Source organism: Lipotes vexillifer, unplaced genomic scaffold, assembly GCF_000442215.2.
Source record: "Lipotes vexillifer unplaced genomic scaffold, Lipotes_vexillifer_v1.1 scaffold532, whole genome shotgun sequence".
NCBI classification, from domain to species: Eukaryota; Metazoa; Chordata; class Mammalia; order Artiodactyla; family Lipotidae; genus Lipotes; species Lipotes vexillifer.
The window spans coordinates 1,283,277-1,300,400 of NW_006798027.1; the positions used below are offsets into that span (position 1 = coordinate 1,283,277).

The window sequence follows — 17,124 nt, forward strand, 5'->3', positions numbered from 1 at the left end:
GTGGGCACTGCAGAGCTCCCTCTTATTTGTCTAAAGTGCATAGTTTGCTCCAGTAGTTTCCAAGGTTTGAAGGGGATTGCAGGATAAAGTTGGTTTTCAATGCCGAATTAGTTCCTTTAAAATGTGTGCTTCCTATCATGTTTCTGTGAGTCTAATGAGTAAGTGGATTCTTTGGGCAGTCATAGGTGATACCTCTCTGAAAGCTCTGAGATCTTCTGGCAAAAGCTATTCAGGTCAAAAGAATTGCATGCCCTTCTTCAAAAGTGACTCAGACGCTTCTAAGTTGAATTCAGTATCTTTCCTTCCACATGACAATGTTCACATAAATTCCCTTTCCCATATGATGTGGCTGTGGCTGTCCACAGCCCTTAGGATGGGAGAAAGTAAACTGTGTGATTCTCTCTGATTGCCTTAGGATCAGTGAACTGAGCCCTGATGTTCACTTGACAGAGACTACAAATAATTTTTGCAAGTGTGTTTACAGTTTGCTCATTTACATGACCCTGTCACCGTGCTCCTGGGAAGAACCTACCGTGAGTCTGAGCACAGCAGACAGCATGAGACAACTATACGCACTGAATGAAATTTGCTTCTGCTTTGGAGGTCTGATTTTTATCAGAAACAGGACCTGGTTGGAACCAGATCTGCAGAACAAGTCTGATTTATCATTCACGTTTATTGAATTCCTTGACAACTGTGTAAATGAAGAAATCACTTTGTATTTCTAGTAAAAAGAATAGTATCTAACACTTACTGGGCGCTTACAAGGTGTCAGGCATTGTCTAAGCACTGTACTGTGTTAGCTCATCGTACACTATGAAGCTGGGATAGTCATTATCCCCACTCTGTCTATAAGGAAAGGGGAATTTGAAGAGGCTAAGTCATTTGCCCAGATGGCACAGCTAGAAAATGGTAGAGCTGGAATTTGAACCCAGGAAACCGAATTCCAAAATGTGTTTTCTTAGCCATGGCGCTATACTGATGATATTTTTACGTTTTGTATTGTTACAAATATAGCCAACTTTTCTAACTGGAAGTAAGATGTGATTCTAGTAGACAGCAGTCAGCACGATAGGTGAGTGATGCTTAGACAGTTTAGTATAGAGGCTGAAACTCAAATATCTACCCTCCACTCTGGAAGAAAACTGCTCAAGTCTAGTCATAGTGAGTGATGAGGGCTGTCATGAGCTGGAGAATACATATCTGCTCATTAATATGCTCAAGGGGGCAACCGTGTATAAACATGTCAGAGTTTTCATTTGTCAACAGGAGCCAGAAATCTGGATTTTAATGTGAAATGGCCAGTTTCAAACAACCCTTTGATGTTAATGACCCTGCTCTATCCATTAATAGTTAAATAGTACCCCAGTATAATACAGGCTAGGTTTTTCCTTCAGTAACCAACAACCCCTAAAGCTCTGTGGCTTAAAACAATTAAAGGTGACTTTTAGCTCATGCTACTTGGCCAGCGTGGGTCAGCAGGAGTCTTTGCTCTTGAACGTCTCAGAGACCCAGACTGAGGGAGGCTTTATTGGAACACGTTTTGCATAATAACTACAACAGTGAGAAGGGGAATGTGTGACTCACACACTGACCCTTGAAGCTTCTTAGAGAAGTGACACAGACACTTAGACTCATATTTCATTGGCTAAAGGCAGTCAATGACTACACTTAATTTCTAAGGGGGTGGGGAAGTGCAGTCCTCCATGGGCTGGAGAAGCTAAATATTTATGAATATTCCTAATGATTACCATAGCTCCATATCCTCTGATTTTTCAGGCAGGAATGTTAGAATTTTTTGTAAGGTAGAATCCAATTTTCAGAGATCTCAAGCAGAAGTTGACTCAAAAAATTCTTTGCTTCTTGAAGGATTATATTTGACTGAGCTGGAAAATTCATGTTTTGCTTCATATGGAGTAACGACCCTTATTTAAACACTGACTTCTTATGAGCTGATTAAGAAATCATATGCCAGTACTATGATATAATCCTTAGCTGAAGTGATGATTTATATATGTGTATTTATTCCCCAAAGCACTGCTTATATATCTTAAATTTTTGTTTATATTATCCCCTATCTTGTATAACTTGTCTCATTAACTACACTGTAGAATATAAATCTTGTCTTACTAATTTATACTCTGTAGTGCCTGGCTCTATAGAAATTGGTTGTATATGGATGTTAATAAATTTTATTGCTATGTTTATCGATTAGTGGTTTTTAAATCATTACCCCTAGAAATCTTGACTTCAGGAAAAGTCACAGAAGTTGAAAATGCTTGAGGCAATTCTTAGAAAGTTGCTCAGTGTTCATTATGATGTGAAGTGAGAGCGAAAATTCGGTAGTCCCTAAAATTCAAGGGCAGTTCTGGCTTATACCGTATGAATCACAAGGCAACCAGAACTTCTTTTCAGATATTATTTTTCTGTGATGTTTTCACATGCTTATTTTTGGCTGTAATATTTGGATGAACTCTAGCTTTAAAAATTATGAAATAAATGTCAGTGCTCAGGGGGGTATTCGATTGCCCAGGGTCTTGCAAGGCTCTAAACACTCTTCAAAACAAGCCCATCCTAGCTCCTAAACCCACACCCTTCCTGGATGACCAGATAAAGGGTGATTCTCATTCTCATGAAATGCAAAGTGCTCAGGGACACAGATGTGTGAGGACAGAGCTTGGCCTAGGAACAGTGTTTCTATAATTTGATGGTAGAATTACTACCCTTTGAGAAAGTTGCATGAACACAAGTTACTCACTGAATCTCAACCACGCAAGTGTGTTTCCAAAATCAATCACTCTTAAGTTATTCCACATGTACTTGTAAATATTGACATAATGGCCTATGTAACTGGGTTCATTGTTGTCCATCTGCTGATACTAAAGGTGAGGAAGGTATAGCATAGTGTTAGGATTCTGCTGTCAGATGAACTGGGTTTTAAAACAATACACTAGTTGTGTAATATAGGAAAGTCATATAACCTCAGTGACACTCATGCCTTATTTGTAAAATAGAGATAGAAGGTATCAGAAGGTTGTTATGAAGACTAAATGAAATAATATGTATAACATACTTGGCATAATGCCAGGTATATGGTAAGCATTCAATAAAAATCAACTATTATTATTAATATTTTACTATTATCTTTATAAAAATCATATAATCAGGATGAAAGGGTCTCAAAGGATTCAGCTGCTCATCAAATAATTTAATCTCCTCTCCAATTTTCCTGCCGAAAAGTCTCCTACCTAGCCCATGGTTGAATATTTATTGTTGGATAACTCTGACTTTAAAAACTTTCTCATATCGAACTAAATTATGCCTAAACCTGTAGCTTTCACCGTTTGAAAATACACAGAACAAATGTAAACCCTTTCTTCATGACAGCCCTTTGTGAATTTGAAAATATCTCTAATCATAGGCTTTTCCTTAAACTTCCTTGGAACTTTTCCTACCTCTCCCTGAAACTTTCATTTGATCTTTTTCCTTCCCTTCAGCACCAACATTTTGGAAAGAATAGTCTATAGATGTGGTTCCAACTTCGTCCTGTTTTATATTCCCTTCAACACCTTGGATACAAAATCTGATCCAGCAGTTCTCCAAACCGAAGCATAGGGGCTCAACCCAGCAGTCAAAACAAAATGAAAAACAGAGAGAGATTAAAGAGGCTCTCTTTTGATGAGCCCTTTGAGTATTCTAATCACTGTACTAAGAGTTTCACATATATTTTCTCATTTCATTCTTAGTAGACCCTACGTGGAGTATGTATTATTGTCCCTATTTTACTCTTGAGGAAAATGAGTCTCCTAGAGTTTGAATTGTTCAACACCCTGCAGCTTGAAAGGGGTGGTAGGACAGGGCAGGTTTTGTAAGTGGGCTGTTCGCCTCTAAGGTCTCTGCACTTACACACAAGGCATATACATACAAATAAAGTTGAATGTGTATGCAGAGGTAGAGATAAACTAGCTCATCAGTTAATATTATTGGGCGCACATCATGTAAAAGACATATTTGTAAAATAAAAAGAAATATAAGACATAGCCCTATTTCTCGTACAAGGAAGCTCACAGTCTAGCAAATACACACACACAACTCACAAAAGCAGTAATTCACAAAAGGCTGAAGGATATCAGTATAAGCATATTCTATGAGATAGCCCTCTCATTAATTCCTTCCATTTAAAAAATTGTTTATAAAAGTTTTTATAAAGATTGTATATATACACACACACATATATATATAATGACATACAGGTAGAGATAGGTATAGGTATAGATAATGATAAACAGAAGGAAATACAAAGATACAAATACAGAATATAGAGAGATATGGATATATCATCAGTATTAAAATACAGGTATAGATTGAGATTAAAAGCAGAAAAAAAAAAATAAAACTATGGACCAGAAGGATATACATCAACTTCAGAATAGTGGTCATTTGGGGGAAGAAATGAGAGAATAGGACTAGGGTAGGGATAGAAAGAGAGGGAAGGGGTGGGGAAAGAGGAGAGAGGAAATATCTGTAATGTTCCATTCATTTTATGTACATAAAATATCTGAATAAAATTATAAATAAAACACTAAGAGTAGGAGTGTCAAGGGGCAGTCTCAAGTCTTTTTTAATTCTTTGGCCTTTGGAGAAGAATCATATAAATGACAGGGTACTGTCAAGCTTTATATATTATTATATCTTTTAAAAAGTATATCCTCATAAAAGAGAGCCAACTCATACATTTAAGAAGGATAACACCATAAATACGGTTTCTGACATACAGAAGGTCTCACATCCCCGTATCTCTACCCGCTCCTGACCGCCATGCTTCTGTCTGTCTGCAGGCAGTGGGCTGCGACCGGCAACTGGGGAGCAACGCCAAGGAAGACAACTGTGGTGTCTGTGCTGGTGACGGCGCCACCTGCAGGCTGGTGCGGGGACAATCAAAGTCACACGTTTCTCCTGAAAAAAGTAGGTTTTAAACCCGATACGATGTTACCATAAAACATGTGCTTTAGACCATCTGATACTAGAATAACATTTTCCTAACGCTAAGCTTTTTCGTTGGAAAGAACTTTTGACCCGTATTCTAAAAGACAAATTTCTTCCAAAAAGTGTATTATATCAAATTTTTATTCCAATTACCTCTTTTTTTTTAAAGATTTTTTTTGATATGGACCATTTTTAAAGTCTTCATTGACTTTGTTACAGTATTGCTTCTGTTTTATATTTTGGTCTTTTGGCCAGGAGGCATGTGAGATCTTAGCTCCCCCACCAGGGATCGAACCCACACCTCCTGCATTGGAAGGTAAAGTCTTAACTACTGGACTGCCAGGGAAGTCCCTATTCCAGTTATCTCTTCTAAGACTACCTGTTTCTTTGAACATATGCCAATACAGAGTATAACTTTTTTAAAAAAATTTAAAAAAAATTTTTTTTAATTTTTTAAAAAAATTAAAAAAAATTTTTTTTAATTTTTAAAAAAATGTAAAAATTTGCTGATTTAAAAATTTTTTTTAAATTAAAATTTTTTAAAAAAAATTTGCTGATTTTTTTAAGGTAAACTATGAGTCATTATTTTTTTTGCCCCCCTCTGATTGCTAACAAGGTAGAAAATATCATCATGCATTTTTTGCCCATTTATACTTCTTCATGTTTCAATTAGCTGCTGAAGTCATTTACTCTTTTTCCTATTTGGATGGTGATCTTTTCCTCACTTTATCATGAATATATACTATTTGTTTGTCTGTTGTACCTATTTCTAATGTTCTCTGTCATTTGACTTTCAGCATTGTTTGTGTTTGTAGAATCAGTAGTTTCTAAGTTCTACATATTCAGACTTTTCCATCTTTTAAGTTAATAGCAATAATATCTGCTTTAAATTTTTTAAAAAATATTTGGGGGTCAGTCAACTTTTTCTGTAAAGGGCCAGAGAGTAAATATTTTAGGGCTTTTCAGCCCATATGGTTTCTGTCTCAACTACTCAACACTGTGCTGTTGCCAGGCAAAAGCAGCCACAGACAACCCGTGAACCAATGGGCACAGCTGTGTTCCAGTAAAACTTTATTTACAAAAACTGGCCTGCAGGCTGAATTTGACCCTCAGATTGTAGTTTGCTGACCCTTGCCTTAAAGGGAAAAAATTATACATGTGCGCCTTCTGCCAGTGCTTTTTCTGTGTGTTCCTACTTTATTTTAGTTTTTTATAAATTTATTAATTAATTTATCTTTGGCTGTGTTGGGTCTTTGTTGCTGCGCATGGGCTTCCTCTAGTGGCGAGCGGGGGCTACTCTTTGTTGTGGTGCACGTGCTTCTCATTATGGTGGCTTCTCTTGTTGAGGAGCACGGACTCTAGGTGCATGGGCTTCAGTAGTTGTGGCTGGCAGATTCTAGAGCGCAGGCTCAGTAGTTGTGGCACACGGGCTTAGTTGCTCTGCTGCGTGTGGGTTCTTCCCAGACCAGGGATCTGACCCGTGTCCCCTGCATTGGTAGGTGGATTCTTAACCACTGCGCCACAAGGGAAGTCCCTGTGTGTTCCTACTTTAAACTCTTATTTCTTCGTGTTTATTTGGATGTAACTTATGAAATAGGGATTTTACTTATTCTTCCAAAATGGGGAGAACCTTACAGGAAGGGTGGAAGGTGGGGAGGATTTTCCAGGCAGAGGAAACACAAAGTTCATGGTGTGACCCTCGAGGGAAGCCTGGACTTTGTTGAGGAACTACTAGGATTGCACATTGGTTAGGGTGGGGGAATAAGACAGAAGGCAACCATAAAGGCCTTCATCATTGTGCTTAAATGGAGTCATTGAAGCCATTTAGGCAGTGGAGTGGCATGGTTAGATTTGTTTTTTAATGAAATAATTCTGGCTGCATGTGGAGGTGAGCCAGGAAGCAAGGAGTCTAAGCAGGATGCTGTTTTTAAATATTCCAGGGTGTTTAAAATAATGAGGCCTTGGTCGGGAGTAGTGTGGTGGGAGAGGCAGAGGAAGAAACAGATGGGAGAGAGATTTAAGAGTCAGTGGAGTTTGATAGTTCTTTGAATGAAGACTGTAAGAGAGAAAAGAAGGGTAGGATGTTGCAGATTTTCCGGCTTGAGCAGCTGGGTGGATTCATTTGCTGTTCATCAGGGTAAGGAATGCATGGAGAGGAGATGCATATCAAAGATAATGTTCATATACATTGTTCCCATTTCTCTTCCCTCCTGCGTCTCCCTCCCTCCCACCCTCCATATCCCACCCCTCTAGGCGGAACATGTGTATATGTATAACTGATTCACTTTGTTATAAAGCAGAAACTAACACACCATTGTAAAGCAATTATACTCCAATAAAGATGTTAAAAAAAAAAAGATAAACGTTCACCTCCTTGGGATTTTCTTCTTTCCCGAAATTTGGCCCCTTAAGTATTCAGTGCCTTGATACCTGATACCTTCAAACAGATGTTGATTGTCTTTGGAGTGGAAGAGTTGATCTGAAACATGATAGTCCATTGTTGCTAGTGGCAAAATCCCCATCTTGGTGGTCTTTAGCTATAAATTAGCTGAGTCCCTCCAAAGAGAGTATATAGAATATATCAGGAAGTCATGACAGTTTAACCAGGGAAAAAGTTTAAGGGAATTCAAGTGAAAAGATAATGAAAAGAGTAGATAAACTCAGAACTTAGCCAAAGCAGTATGGAAGCTGAAGGAATAAGTAATTCCAAAAAGGAGGTAATAGTCGGCCATGTTAAATGCTGTTTTGAGGTAAGCTGGAATTAAGGTCCAAAAATTTCTCTTTGGCAATTTGAAGCCAAATTTGTGACCTTAGCAAGAGTGGTTTCAACGAACTTCTGGCTGAAACAAAAGCCTGAATGCAGTGGGTTTAGGAGTGAACAGAAGGTGAGAGAATGTATCAAGGGAAGGATTTTCCCAGGAAAAAAGGAGGGGTACACACCCACACCATGTCAAGAACTGGATAACTACAGGGACCCTTGAGAAATTAACTGTGTTCCAATACAGTGTTTTGTCTTTTTTTAAAAAACTCTGTTCATTAGGAGGTAGAGTCAGCTGCTTAAGAGTGAGGGCTCTAAAACAGATTCACAAATGGGGATAATAATTATGCTCAGCTCTTAGGGTCATTGTGAGGATCAAATTGGACTATATATGAAAAAGTGTCTGACACATAGTTAACACTGGCTGAAGGATAAAGATGAGGCAGATGACCCTACTCTCCAGCCATCCTTTTCTTCATTGGAAGCTGTGATCTCTACATCGCTTCCTTCTTCTTTAGGATAAAACATTGGCAAAGGGATTAACAGTAGAAAAAACAAAATTTTAAGTACAACAAAATATCTGTGCAAGCTTTGGGAATAGTTGTAGCAGGAGGGTGCTTAGTGACTTGAGAAACAGGTTTAGTATTCTTTCATTGCAAAAAATACTACCATATAAATTGTCTGTTGCAGACAATAAGCACGAGTGGGTGTTTTGTGAGTTAATACTATGGTGCCAAGGAATTATAAAAAGATTTCAGGCTCCCTAAAATATAAATAAAAAATAAATAAATAATACAAAAAATAAATTAAAAAAATAAATTCACAGATGTAGAAAACAAACCTGTGGTTACCAAAGTGGGGGGGACAAATTAGGAGTTTGGGGTTAACAGATACAAACTACTATATATAAAATAGATAAGCAACAAGGATATACTGTATAGCACAGGGAATTATACCCAATATCTTGGAATAACCTGTAATGGAATATAATCTGCAAAAATACTGAATCAAGATGCTGTATACCTGAAACTAACACAGTATTGTAAATCAACTATATTTCAATAAAAAAAAAGAAAAGAGTGAGGGCTATCAGGGACTCGAGCGTGCTCCCATCAAGGAAAGGAGGATAAGGAACTCATCAAAGACAGTAAGGAGGGGAATTCCCAGCGAGACTCCGTGCTCTCACTGCTGGGACCCGGGTCCAGTCCCTGGCCGGCTAGTGAACTAAGATCCCACACGCCACGCAGTGCAGCCAAAAAAAAAAAAAAAAAAAAAAAAAAAAAAAAAAAAAAAAAAAAAAAAAAAAAAAAAGGACAGTAATGAACTAGAGGAGTAGCTGCAAGGGGGCCTAGGTGAGACTGGAAACCATGAGATCCATGGGCTTCCTGAAGGAGCTGGCTTTGAGTGGTGGGGTACCAGTGAGAGATGCATTCTATGGCAATTCACAGAAGACCCAACTTATAGATACAGGAGTTTACATATCTCTTCTAACAAGAAGTCTGGAGCTGGCAGTCAGGTTTGGGGAAGCTGTTTTACTATGTTTTTGAGGAACCAGGCTCCTGTCTCTCCTTCACCAGCTTAGAGTATGGCTTTCATCTGGAATTGCTAAGTCACTATTAAATACTCAGACAACACATCCACACATTAGATGATAAAGAAGAAGGTGGCGCAAAAGGCATTCTTTTAATACTGTGCCCTTTAGTCAGGAAGGGAAGTCTTCCCTAGGGAGTTTTGCCTTGCTGACCAGAGCTGTGGCGTATGACACACTGGCTTCTAAGGAGCTCGGAAACCAAGTATATCACATTCCATCCATTCTGTTATTAGTAATATTGATCTAATGCTTTATAATTCCCAACATTCTCTTCAGGCATATCATTTAATTCCACCAGCCCCCTTACATTGTGGTTTTGACATTGTCCGGCCCATTTTACAGGTGAGAAAACTAAGGAATAGAGAAGTTAAGGAATATGGTTAAGAAATTGGAGTCTGGGGCCAGACTGCTTGGGTTTAAATCCTGGGCCTGTTGTTTACTAGCTCTGTAAACAGAGCAACTGTTTTGAACTTTTCTGTGTATCTTGACTTTCTCATTTTAAACTGGGAACAGCGGTTGTACCGCCTTTGTGGAGTTATTGTCAGGATTAAATAACTCAGTCATGCCGAGCATTCCAAATAGTGTCTGGCACCTAGAGAGAGCTCAGTAAATGCTAGCAATATTTTTATTAGAAATATTGCTCATATGGGTACCAAAGGATGTCACACCTCTAACATAACATTAAATGTAAACAGATTTCGAAATCAACACTTGGTCCGCAGGGGCATTGTTTTTGAGAGAGCTACTGATGGGTGTGGAGGGAAGTTTTGTCAAAGGTGTCAAAACACAGTGAATTGTATGAGAAACCAAAGATAGAGGAAAAAATAAGATCCAGAGGAAGACAGTGAAGAACCAGGCAGGGCTGTGAAGAGTTAACTAGGACAGCTTTGGGATGAGAGGACTAATGGGGGAAAATCATCACCAGCTCAGGCCTTGGGGAAGTGCCTACAGTTACTGTTGGCTTTAAAAAGTGTGGCAATCTCCTCAGAAGAGATGTCATCTTGTCAGGGTCTGAGAGAGAGTAGAAACTGAGAAAATTCTAATTGAACCAGAGTAGAAGCTGAGTGAAATTGGGTCAAGAAACCAGTCTTTTTGGAGAAGTATATGGAGGAGGTCCTGGGGTGGGAGGGGATGGGATGGGGGCTGTGCTGGCTGAAAGGGGTTTACCTGCTTGACTGCATCGTTCCTCACTCTTGATAAGGTATTTCATATCCTCTCTCTCTCTCATTGAATTTCAGCTTTGGGATTATAGATCCTTTCGAGAATCTATTGATAATTATGCATTTTCTCTCCAGAAAAATGCATGTGTCCCCATAAGCCCCAAATTTGCCATTCTGATTTTTTTGAAGGGGTCTCAGACCCCTGATGCCAGTTCAGGACAATCCAGGAGAAGGGCCCCTAAAAATCTAATATTTTAAATTAATTTCTGCAAAGGAAGGAGCTCACAGACAGATCCCTGAATGCAGCGAGGAGAGCTATGCGGTGAGAGCTGGGGGCATCCCGCCGGTTGCTGACGAGTCTTCAGGCTCTTTATGCCTGTGCTGGGGCTGAGGCTAAACTTAGCAAAGATGCCTGCCTGCATGAAAACTCGGTGCTTCTCATCCTCGCTTTTCCTTACGGCCCCTTCATGTCTGTTGCTGCTCTGAATCTGGCCAGCTGAAGCTGTTTTTGGCTGGGGTTTTCCACGGGCCATATGGAAGCACTTCCCTATAATCGTGCTTTGTGTGAAAGAAATGTGGGAAATGGAGCCACGTCAATCCCTAAGTGTGCATCACCAGACCTGTGGGGTCCACCAGGGTCCTCCGTCCTCACCTTGCCAAGCAATCATTCCGATCTTCCCTGGGACTTACGCTGAAGGAGGCCGTGGCCGGGAGACGCTACTGGCACAGCCCTGGTCTGGAGAAAGAGCACAAGGTTGCTCATGGGCCCTCGTTTCCATCCTGCAGGGAGGCAGATTCAAGGTGTAAGAGCCTAGAGCCAAAAGCTGTGCTATGAGAAGTATCAGAAATTAATCCACATACAGCATGCATGTTTCCTGTTCACAGGCAGAAGGAGAGAGACTGAACTAACAACTGGCATCAATAACTTTGGCTGTTGGAACAGGGAACTGGAAGCCACTCAGTTTTTAAAGAGGGAAGACTCTAAAAACAGCAACACCCCTATTTGGAGCATCTTGATTTGGTACTTAGGGACTCACTTGTTTTTCCAGGTTTGCCCATTATTTTGGTCTTGTCCACACAAGGGCGTGCACCCATGAGACAAATAAATAAATAAGCTCAGCTTGTCTGATATGAGCTGTTTATGTAGCTGACCCTTGAACAACACGGGTTTGAACTGCCTGGTTTTGGATTTTCTTCAGCAGTAAATACTACACGACTAAATGATCTGTGGTGGGTTGGACCCACCCACTCGGAACCGCAAACGGATATGAGGAACTGGGTATAAGGAGGGCCAACTGTAAGTTATACTCAGATTTTTTTTTTTTTTGGCCACGCTGTGTGGCATGAAGGATCTTAGTTCCCCAACCAGGGATTGAACATGTGCCCCCTGCATTGAGAGCATGGAATCTTAACCAGTGGACCGCCAGGGAAGTCCCTATACTCAGATTTTTGACTGGAGGGGGTTGTCGCTCCTAACCCCCGTGTTGTTCAAGGGTCAACTGTACATTTTTCCCTGGTGGCAACTAAGCCTATTGATACAGTGATGCCTAAGGCTGAGCTGGAACACCAGCATTACGCTTAACTTTGGACATTGTGAAGATAACCACACCTTCTTACAAAGCATCCCTGTGTACTCCTGACAGATATAGCATCCTGGGCTAGGTGGACTGTGGGGCTGCCTCACAGGGTAATTCTCACAAGGTTTTCTCTTCATACCCTCTTCATTTCTCCTTTGACTGTCATTTCCGAAGATAATCTGTGCATTTAGCTTATTCCATAACAAAGAAGACTGTATTGGCTTGCTGACATGCTAAACAGATTGGTTTCCCTTCCTCCTGCCTTCTTATTTCATTTTTATCTACCTCCTTATTCATCTTTCTTGGGCAAGATTCTGATGGATAAAACTCTTATGCTAGAACTGTGTGTGGCAAAAGAATATTCAAACCAAAGACCCTGTTCATTTTATTTATTTTTGACTTTTTAACTTTTTTGTAATGTTTCTTGGCTGCGCCACACAGCTTGTGGGATCTTAGCTCCCCGACCAGGGATCGAACGCGCACTGCCTGCATGGAAGTGCAGAGTCTTAACCACTGGACCACCAGGGAAGTCCCAGACCCTGTTCTTTTTAATGGGATGTTTCCCCATTTAATTCACGAGAGAGAGCATGGCATGGAAGATCCCAAGACTGAAAATCTAGAGCCCTGGGCTTTTGCCCTTGTCTTGCTATTTCCCATGTTTTTATGCTTCTTCTATGTCCTCTGCATGAAAAAAAAAAGAGGAAAATGACATGCAGGTGCTCTTGAGAAAGAGTGTTATTGAGGCTGATTTTCACAGAGTAGCCGGACTGACCAGGAACTCGCCAGCTTAATACCTCTTTGTGAATTGCCTTTAGTTTTACACTTATAATAAAATCCATACCCCTTTCCATGACTTTCAAAGTCTTGTGGATCTGGCTCTTATGTTATGTCACGTGTACCATTTTGCCCCTCACTCACTAGTCTCCAGTCATACTGACTTTCTGGATGATTTTAGAATGCAAGGTGCTCTTTTCCTCCATGGCTTTTGCATCGACCAATCCCTGAGCCTGAAACATGCTTCTCCCACTACCTCTTTTTCAACCTTGAGCTCAAGTGTCACCTCCTCAGAGAGGTTTTCTTTGACCAATCTACCTGAAGTCAGCCCTTCTCTTTTCTATTTCCTTCTTAGCCTTTATTGCAAGAAGTAATTATTTCATTTACAGTTGTCTCTTAAATAACATGGTTTTGAGCTGCACAGATCCACTTATACGTGGATTTTTTTCAATAGTAAAGACTACAGTACTATATGATTCTCAGTTGGGTGAATCCCCAGATGCGGAGCCTTGGATACAGAGGAAACACGGATACGGAGAGCCAACTATAAATTATACATGGATTTTCAACTGCGTGGAGGTTCAGTGCCCTTAACCCCTGTGTTGTTCAAGGGACAGTTGCATTTATTTGTTTAATTGGTCTCTCCTGCTAGTCAGGCATTGCAAAAGCAGACACCATGTCTGTGATTTTCACCATTTTATTCCTAGTGCTTGTATAGTACTGAGCACGTCACAGGAGCTCAATAACTGTTGCACGAATGAATGCAGGATCTTTGCTGGAGACAGCTCTGCTTCCTGTTATGTTTTCAGTGAGACTGAATAATATTGTGCAACAGAACTGGACTGGAAGCCAAAGACTAGGGTAATAACCTCTGCTTGGCCACTATCTGTGATCTTAGGCAAGATCACAGGAACTTGGGCTTTTTCATCTGCGTCCTGAGACTGTTAGCACAGATGATTTGTAAGACATCTTTTATTTCTGAAAGTCTATTAAATATATTTGTAATTTATTCCTTATTTTCAAACGCAGAGATCTTGGGATTAAATGGAGGTTAGAGAAGTAAGTCCTAGGATCTCATATGAAGAATTTTCCAAAGCTTTAATGAAAAGGTTCCACAGAGATGGCTTGTCTTCTTAAAGAGTTCGGGAGATTTTACATATTTATATTTGTTTACACAGCCTTCTTGGCCCCAAATTCCCTGTCTTTGGTGATAAGGATGCCTTCTACCCACCCTGGTACAGGGAGGGTACCTTCCCCTGAGATTTATCTCCTGCTTTCCTCCAGTAGAGAGTCAGAGTGTCCTTCTTGCACTAGCTGTTTCTCAAGTACCTTTAATTCAAAATAATCAGTATGCCACAGTGGCATATTTTGGGGTGACATATTCTGAACCTCTACATCCCATTACAGAGTCAGAAGGCAAATGACCATTTAGTCCTCACCAGGCTCTTGATTTCTTAGATGCAGTATGAAGGGCAGAAAAGAACTGTTACACTAGAATGCTGGGGAACATCTGGACAGAAGGATGTTGTTAGATGCTGTATGTAACATAGCTCCCTCTACCGCATGTTATTCAAAGCTAGTCCTGGAAACAAGCACCAAAGCATACACTGTTAGGCACTCGGCCTGTTACCGTGCTCTTTTGGGGTAAAGGCATTTTAAGCCCTTAAAGAGATATACCTCCAGGTTGTTTCTACAGAGACACCAGGGCTAATAGCTAAGGACACTGATTTGCAGATTCAGCAATAAGAGACATCCATGATGTAGCACATGAGCAACTCAGGGCAGGAGTAGGGATGACATCGCAGGGCGGGTGTAGGTATGGGAATTGGTTTTCAGCGTGCAGCCGGTTGCTCTCACCAAGTCAAATCCCTGCCATGTTCCTTCTCTACTTTTGAAAAGACGGTTGTTAATTTCTGATTTTTACTTTGCCCATCTTTGTTCCATGGCACGTCTCATTTATCCCACCTCTGTGTCAAAAGGCATTATGTGGACAGTCCTCCAGCTTCAGAATCCGTGTAGCCACACACTGGCTTTCCCTTCTTTCGCCCCCTCAGTCCACCACCACACCCACAGAGGGACCGATAGACTCGAATCAAACTTGGCTACCCTAATTTGGAAAGTTGTCAGCCCCTGTTCTACACAATGTCGTTTTAGGTTAAATGATGCCAAGTGGTTATGGGTGTGTAAGAGCATTAATAAACGCCATTTTTGTGTTTATATGTTTTTCAGTTTACAAAATGAATGCTTTCACACCCATTATCTCGCTTTAAAGGAAAATAAGTATTATTTTTCCATAGAGCTATTATTATTATTAGCATTAGCATTTATTCAGGTACTTTTCTTCCTTTTTTAAAAAAATAACTCCTTTGTTTTTTGGGAGTGGAGAGGAGATTGGAGGGTGTGTGTGTGTGTGTTTGAGTCTAAAGAGGCTGAAGAAGGTAAATGCAGGGTCAAGAAAGTAACAGGAAATACGCTTGACCGAAAGTTTTGTTCGGCAAAATACCCAACCAGATTTAAAAAAATCAAAAAAACAAAAACCAGGAATGGAAAAGTGGAAATGAGGTTGTTGCAACGAGAGTAATAAAAGAGTCCATCTCTTTTCTTGTGTTACCACGGAATGTGCGTATTTATAGGTTGGTGTACTTCTAGTTTGACTTTATAGTGAAAATAAGTGATCTGGTATAAATTACAGTCCTTCTGGACTGAAACTGATGTTTATTGATTAGTTAATATTGTGTGGACAATTTATTTCCTGTACATCTTGCTACTTAGCAAAACTGTGATTCTGCGGCAGGAAATGAGACATAGAAAAAATATGATGGAACAGCTGGACTTGAGCGTTTATGTGTGGGAGGGAAGTTAGTGGAAGCAAACTCCGTAGATCCTTGGGTCAGCCCAGTGATTGCAAAATCAAATAAGTGAAACCCATAAAATCAAAGTCTGTAAAGAATATACTTGTGATGGGAGAGTTTGGGTTTATACAATTATAACTTGGTCTCAACAGTAGAAAAGTTGAGTGCAGTTTTTGGTTCTGACCCCAGCCCTACTAATTAGGAAGTCTGTGATCTTGGGCAAGTCACTTAAACTTGCAAAACTTCAATTTTCTTAATTGTAGGAATGGGTTTTTACTAGAACAAAGGAGGCATTTATCTCAGGTTACCTAGGATTGTGCCTGGGGGCATAGTATGTGCTCAGCGTGGTTTTAATAGCTTTTGCTTACCCAGTCCTACTGGTGGTTAAGTTCTCTTCTAAGCCCTTTGTGTGTATTATGTTATTAAATCCTCTCAACAACCCCTTGAAACAAGTATTCTTATTATCCTCATTCTACAGATGTAACTGAGACACAGGGAAGGTAGGAACTTGCCCAAAGTCATACAGCCATTGTAAGTGGCGGAGCTGGTATTCCAACCCAGGTTGTCTGGCTCCAGGGTCTGTGATCTTAACCACGATTCCATATTGCCTCTCCCAGTAGTTTGTAGAGTAAAAATAATGCAAATGACATTAAAATTGTGATGAGAAGAAGCCCTGGAAGATGGCACAGTGAGTAGCAGTATCAAGGATCTCTTACCCCAAATTTCAATGAAAAAATTTTGAAATAGTTCCAAATAATGAAAGTGTTCCCCAGGAACCAGTTCCCAACACCACCACCAAATCTGGGTGTTCCCAGACGTGGACTTGCTGTTATGAACATCGTAAGATGGGGTAGAGAAGAAGCCTTCCTCCATCTGGTATGTTCTCAACCATTGGATTCAACACCATTAGAAAGTATAATATTTTAAAGCAGCCTCAGAAGCAGACCTGATTGGTGGCCTCATATGCAAACTTGTGAGAGGAGGTTTTAAGTGGTCTATGCTTAACCTGGCCTGAAGCACAGGAAGCAGCTTGCTCCTGTGAGATCTGGGTCTAGCTCCAGACTGAGGGGGAATAACCTGGAGGCCATTTGTCTGGGGCTTAAAAGTGTCCCGTTGTAACAGGGGAGACAAGGAAAGCATGATAGCAGTATTTATATCAGAACTAGTAGAATCTCAGGCAAAAAAAAAAAAAAAAATCAAAGAGGAGTACTTTATATCCACCAATAATCAAAAAACAGTCTTAAAAATTTGTGAATACCGTTACATCAAAATGTATAAAGAAAACAAAGCCCTATAGGTCTGTAAGAAGAAATTGAAGCAAATAAAACTGCTATGAAAGACTTGAACACACTTCAGTCAGTAGGAGCTGCACAGCAGAATTAGTAATGTTACATCAACAGGTATTATTGAGCATTGAATTTTGACG

At 40.1% G+C, this 17,124-nt stretch overlaps 1 protein-coding gene across 1 annotated transcript in view; it reads left to right on the forward strand.

The window, feature by feature from the left end:
* ADAMTSL3 (ADAMTS like 3) overlaps nucleotides 1–17,124 on the forward strand; it is a 371,609-nt gene that overhangs the window by 163,696 nt on the left and 190,789 nt on the right. The window contains 1 exon segment of the mRNA XM_007470069.1: nucleotides 4,839–4,965. Within this exon segment, the coding sequence (XP_007470131.1) occupies nucleotides 4,839–4,965 (127 nt within the window).